The sequence below is a fragment of the Anarrhichthys ocellatus genome, unplaced genomic scaffold, assembly GCF_004355925.1.
Source record: "Anarrhichthys ocellatus isolate YVR2014 unplaced genomic scaffold, GSC_Weel_1.0 scaffold1, whole genome shotgun sequence".
NCBI classification, from domain to species: Eukaryota; Metazoa; Chordata; class Actinopteri; order Perciformes; family Anarhichadidae; genus Anarrhichthys; species Anarrhichthys ocellatus.
Genome location: NW_022280031.1, coordinates 13963167 through 13969067, shown reverse-complemented (window position 1 = coordinate 13969067; position 5901 = coordinate 13963167). Strand labels below are relative to the sequence as shown.

General features: G+C 45.4%; 2 protein-coding genes across 7 annotated transcripts in view; both read right to left on the bottom strand.

Moving 5' to 3' along the window:
* The window catches only part of arhgap46a (Rho GTPase activating protein 46a), a 29704-nt gene extending 26413 nt beyond the window's left edge, over positions 1-3291 (bottom strand). Inside the window, exon 1 of the mRNA XM_031844359.1 lies at positions 3142-3291. Coding sequence (XP_031700219.1) covers positions 3142-3155 — 14 coding nt within the window. The 5' untranslated portion in view covers positions 3156-3291. The remainder of the gene's footprint in view (positions 1-3141) is intronic.
* A 601-nt stretch (positions 3292-3892) lies between these two features.
* sulf2a (sulfatase 2a) overlaps positions 3893-5901 on the bottom strand; it is a 31581-nt gene continuing 29572 nt past the window's right edge. For 4 of the 6 annotated variants that reach the window (XM_031847355.1, XM_031848191.1, XM_031849902.1 and 1 more), the window contains 2 exons: positions 5694-5747; positions 3893-5307 (listed from right to left, as the gene is read on the bottom strand). In XM_031847355.1, the coding sequence (XP_031703215.1) occupies positions 5277-5307; positions 5694-5747 (85 nt within the window). In that variant the 3' untranslated portion in view covers positions 3893-5276. The remainder of the gene's footprint in view (positions 5308-5693; positions 5748-5901) is intronic. The other 2 variants (XM_031850740.1, XM_031851572.1) reach the window with 1 other exon arrangement.

The window sequence follows — 5901 nt, the reverse complement described above, 5'->3', positions numbered from 1 at the left end:
GGGGTACCACAGCCAATCAGAGCCGCGGAGGAGGGGGGGGGGGGGGGATTGGGATGTGTATGCGAGGTCTGGGGTGACCTCCTTCAAACAGCTGCCATGACCCAGAACCAGAGACGGTTTCCCCCTCTCCACTGGCACCGATCAGACTGGACCTCACAAGGTCGTTCAGCAAACCTTCAGCAAAGCTGGTCTTTCCCATGCTGCTTTCCAACTAGCGATTTTACATGCCCCCCCCCCCCACAACAAACTGATTCTTCATGCGATGTGAGATAACAGTGCCTACCTCGTCGCCGGTTCCGGCAGGACGCTTTAGTGTTGGCGTGTCTTGAACATTACTTCAGACACCCGTCGCTGTAATCCGCCTACAAACTCATCGCTCTGAGATTTCTGTATGGAGAGTATTGTCTTCCCCCTTCTCCAACAAATGCCGCAGCTTTCAGCAGAAATGCCGGGAAACTTCCGGCCCCCTTTTTACTGCTCTGCTGAACAGTCGCTGTCTGTCTGAGACACAGCTCAGCAACAGGGTCAATAAATTCCCTTTTTATAGGGGTAAGCCTGACCAAACAGAAGTCCCCGTCCTCATCCTTAAATGAAGAGCAACAGGGAGGGGGGACTTTTCAGGTCACATATAAGACTCTGGACTAGAGTGAACATGTGCGGGAGACACCGAGGACGGGCGGGATCAGGGTGTTCACCGCATACAGGCCGGCCTTTCTGTCCAGTGCACCAGCTGTCGGAGCAGGAACAATGGGGTCACTTGTCCAAACAAGAGAAATGAGAGAGCCTATTAGGATGTAATTGTGCTTAATAACCCCCAACATTCATTGTCCAAACGTTATCTCGTCAGCTCGTTCAGGGTCATGCATGTTAGAAAATGAAGACATGTTCTTTCGCAGCCAGAATAACATTTAGTATGAGTATCTGACCCCCCCCCCCCAGAATCCTCCCCTCCTGCTGACAAGACAAACGAGGCCGGAGCGTAATCCCAGAGAGCAGAGTGGCCGGCCGGAGGAGCCGCACAGGAAAGAAACGTCCGGATTGTCCTCTAGAGGAAGTGAAGGTGCACACGGCAGAACCCTCCAAGGCTTCAGAGCGCAGGGCAGCCTGGTGAAGATGTTAACGCGGGGTCTGTACGGGCCCCCCGGGGGACCAGCAGGGTGGATTATGATTTAAGAGGCCATCGCTGGGGGATCAGCAGCGTAGGGACAGACTAATATTTCCAAACATCAGTTTTAGCTTTGTAATAGAGGGCGATACCTGTGACACTAGGAAAAGTTATTTTCTAGTTAAGACTTTCTTTACCGTCTGTTTCAGTGTTACATCTCTGTGTATAATGACTCCGTTTAAAGTGTTTTTTACATTTGTGCAAAGCTTATTTTATGTTGTGCACTGACAGCTCACTACAATTACAGACTTGTTCTTTAGAAGCAGATTACTCATCCGTCTTTACAGCCGTATGACCATCCCACAAGTTATTATCCCCTGTAATGCTCGCGAGTGTTGATCAGCACTCTTACAATCAGGTTCACGCCAGCGTGTGGGAAGTAAAACCAGCCTTTAATCTCTGCAGGGGAACGGTTTGAAAACAGTGGCTGTCCAGGTACAGTTCAATGTGTTTTGCCAAATCGCGAAGAATCACAAAGTCAGATGAAAAGTGTGTGTGTGGAGAGCACTGATCCACAGGGATGTAAACCAGCATTACAGTACAGAAAGCAGAGAAGATTTTAAAATATGATTTGAAGCATTATGTCTCACACATATTAACATGTCACAGCACACAACAAACCACTGTCACTGGAGTACAAGCTTCAAAATCACTTCCTCTCCAAACAATCTTGTCCATTGTCACACTGTCTGTCGGGTGGACATCCTGCCTGGTCCTCGTTGGACACAGGTTTGATTCATCTGGTTTTTTTTAGGGGTCAACGCACGGTTTGTTGTCCCGTCTACTTTAGTGAGCCAACAGAGCAAACAGTCAGACAACATCCTATTGTGATTCCTGCTGCTCACATTGACAAGCTAAGATGAATGGAGGACATGTTTAAGGAATGGACCATTGTCCCCCGTCCCAGCCACCCTGCCCTCTCTGTCTGTGATGTAGTGCCGGACAGATAAATGGAAAAGTTACCCCGTCTGCATTAAACCAACACCTCGCTGTCCTCAGGCGAGCACCAGCTGGCAGGAAGATGGCGAAACTTGCTGCACCCAGGAAGTCTGGTTGGGCCTGGCGTGCCAAACTAACCGCTCCAGGCTATACAAATGACATCTGTGTGGGTAACTTATTAATTGTCCAACAATATCCAGTATTCAATACGCATATGGAGGAGGAATATTAAAACAAAGACTCTCCCAAAACTTCAGCTAGAGCCAATAAAAGTCTGAAAGTAGCTTATCCCATACGTCTCAGTAGCTTTAAATAGTCTGCGAGGACTAAAGCAAAACCATCTGTCTCAAAAGCTAAACAAATGTTTGAATGCAGTAAAAGCAGATGCTGAAGAAAGTCAACATGTGGAGATCAAACCAGGAGCCAAAAGCTGAGGGCCCCAGATTTACCTTCCACCAGTAAAAACCAACATGGGAGCAACAAATGGGCTGTGGGACGTTTGTTGCCTTCCGTCTGTGGTATTGGTCTCTTCACCGCAGCAAAGGGTGAGGAAAAACAATATAAAGATGGGGCTGGTGGTGATAGAACAACAGAGGAAGTAGAATCAATCTACGCTTCAGCTAATGCGACTCTACTACAAATACTAAACGATATTAAACTTAACTTCCAAGTGTCAAACACAGTGTCTCATAGATGACATAGTTCAGCTGTTCAGAGCTGCAAAACGTTGCGTCGTAAAGTAAATAAAATAGCGACACCACTTGTAAAAATGCAATTTAAATTTAAGTTTTAAATGAATCCTTTTACACCTACTCTCTTGAATGTCCCTCTATTATTTCGCTAACTTTTAAAACCACACACACACACACACACACACACACACACACACACACACACAGTAAAGTGCTTAAACAGTGTTGTCCGTTGAGCAGCGTGGTCTCGTTCGAGCTGTCGGCGGCGGAGTGATATCGAGCTTCGTAACTTTCTCCGCTTTAAATGTTTTGTGTCCCTTTATTTAATTAAAGAGTTCACCTTACCTTGTTCCGGCCATCTTCCTCACATTGTAAACAAGAAGTAAACAAACGGAGAAAACGGTGTTTAAGCTGTTTGTCGGGATGAAGGTAAATTTTCTGAGGCACACGCGGCGGGTCCGACGAGTGAGTACGGGACGGTCCTCCTGGTGGTGATCCGATACGGAGTCTCCGCCTCCGCACGTGAGTCATTGGGATGAGGGGGGGGGGGGGGGGCCCCCCCCCGCCCCCCCCCCCCCCCCCCCCGCATGCTGTGGAAGCCCATTTCTGCCAGCAAATAAATAAATAAATAAAAGATGAAAAGTCAGACTGGATTATAAAAATATCCCCATGGTAAATTGAAATTATGAGATAAAAAGTCAAAATTATGAGATAGAAAGTCCTAATTATGAGACAAAAAGGTCACAATTATGAGATAAAATGTCGAAATTGTGAGAGCCATAATTATAACATAGAAAGTCATAATTATGAGTTCAAAAGTCAAATTATGAGATAAAAAGTCACAATTATGATAGAAAGTCATAATTATGAGATACTTAAACACAAGTCATAGAAGCAGCTCTTTGGCAGGTTGCCCTACATTTGACATAGAAATGGAGGACCTTTATAATTCCACTATTGTGATAGTAGTGAGCTTTAAGTAGATTTATTATTACCATGTTACCCTGGTGTTAGCCTGTGGACGAGCAGACGGAGACACCTGCTGGACAGGAACACAAACCACCATGCAAATTTCAGAATAAAAGTCGGCTCATGGTAATGGTCAAACAACACTTTATTCACAATTACTATCAGCGCTCAGGTCTATGGAAATATTTGCTTAAAAAAAAAAAAAAAAAAATCAAAGAAGCAGGTAGCTAACATTCACATCGATAAGTATTACACTGTTGTGTTCTCTGGCACAGAGTAAACTATATATCCATTAAACGTACACGGAGCATCTCTTCACAGTGAACCCTTTAAGTGCTTTTCCGATGTAAATAAGAAAAGGACAAACATACAAGTTCCGGGCAATGACATTTCTCAAGCTACATTTCTCCTCACAAGTCTGTTTTGTCACCCCATATCATACAAGGAGGTCTGCCTCTTCAGTATTATAAAAAATATTGTAAACATTTATATTAATTGCACAACATACATTCAAATACATACTGTACTGTACAGCAACATTTCCCTTCTGTATTGTTATCCTGTAGCACCATGTATAGCAAGCTGGACAAACTATTTGGATACTTCTTACAGTGTGGTACTGACAACACAAAGGAGTAAAATGGCATTCTCTAATGACGCATTCTGCCAGTGGTCAAATATTCTGGAGGTTTGGGTTGCATCATTGTGAGATGGTGATCACTGTATGCCTGTTCAGGGTGTGGCTGACTCCGGATGGGGTTGGATGAAGGCAGGCAATATCACCACATCTCACAGCTTTGATGAAGGATGATGCTTCATAAAAGGACATTCATCGGCGTTAAGATCAACTATAATACAAAAGATTATGGCGGAGAGTCCCGTCGGCCATTCAAAAGTCCGTACCACTTTCCATGCGAAGACCATGCAGTCCATGGTGCAGACACGTTGGTGCAGAGAAAGAAAAATATGTCTTGTTGTTACTCCGAGCGTTAATGATTTAGCTAATCAGCATTCGCCACAGAGACATCATGAGGCCATGACATCGTTGAGTAGCAGCAGAGTTGACATGTAACTCATCACGTTTTTTCCGCCCAGTCCCGTATGACAAGAAAGAAAGCTGATTAAAGCTGATATATACTATGTACAAGCAGTACTGTTAGACCGAATGGCTTGTGGACATCAAACGGTCCCACGTGATTCACAGCATCCTGTTAATGTTAAAGGTACTGACAGCTGAGCGGTAACAGAAGATGATAGTGAAATGTGCGCGAAAGGTAGAACTGACAAATTGGAGTCTTTAAGCGTCCTCTCAGTCTCAGCGTCTCCTTTGCCTGGGTTAGAGTTACGAAGAGCAGCTCTCTCAAAAATGAAAACCCAGATTAGAGTGAAGTAGTATCTCAGGGTTATGGTCGATCGAAGTGTGGTCAAGGTCCTAGGGTTTGCCTGCACTCCCCCCTTCTCCTTCCTGTCGCTGGAGGAGGCCGATGTGGTGGGCTGAGGGATGCGGGTGGTTACCCAACCCACCCTTCCCAAATCTGCCCTCTGTCCAGAGGAGACAAATGCTGTGAGTTAAATGTGACATTCACTGGAAACCATGGCTCCAGCTGTGATCTGTCCCTACTAACAGTGCGAGGAAAAAGTAAGTAATGACAATAACAGGACTGAGAACACAACGTAACGAGACAATGTCACACCTGCATTGCTTTATTGAATTTGACTTGAGTGAGGGAATGACAAAAGAAGATGGCACTTTGCAATGCAGGTACATGAGGATTACTGTAAGTATAGGAGTACAGAATTACAGTAAAGAGGAGAGAGGGGGGGGGGCATGCTGCTGGGTCATCTGACCAAGCTGAAAATAATCTGGTAGGAGATAGGACTAAAGCTTGGCTGGCTACAAAGGAACAGATGGGTTATGACAAACTCACAGCGATTTGGAGGAAGGCTTCTTCACTTTTGGCCTCTTTCGACGATGAACTGGCCTGAAGCATGCACAGCAAATGCACGTGCATGGAGACAAACACACAGGTATATATACACACAGACACACACACAAACAGGTTCACATACATGCACGCACGCACGCACGCACACACACACACACACACACACACACACACACACACACACACACAC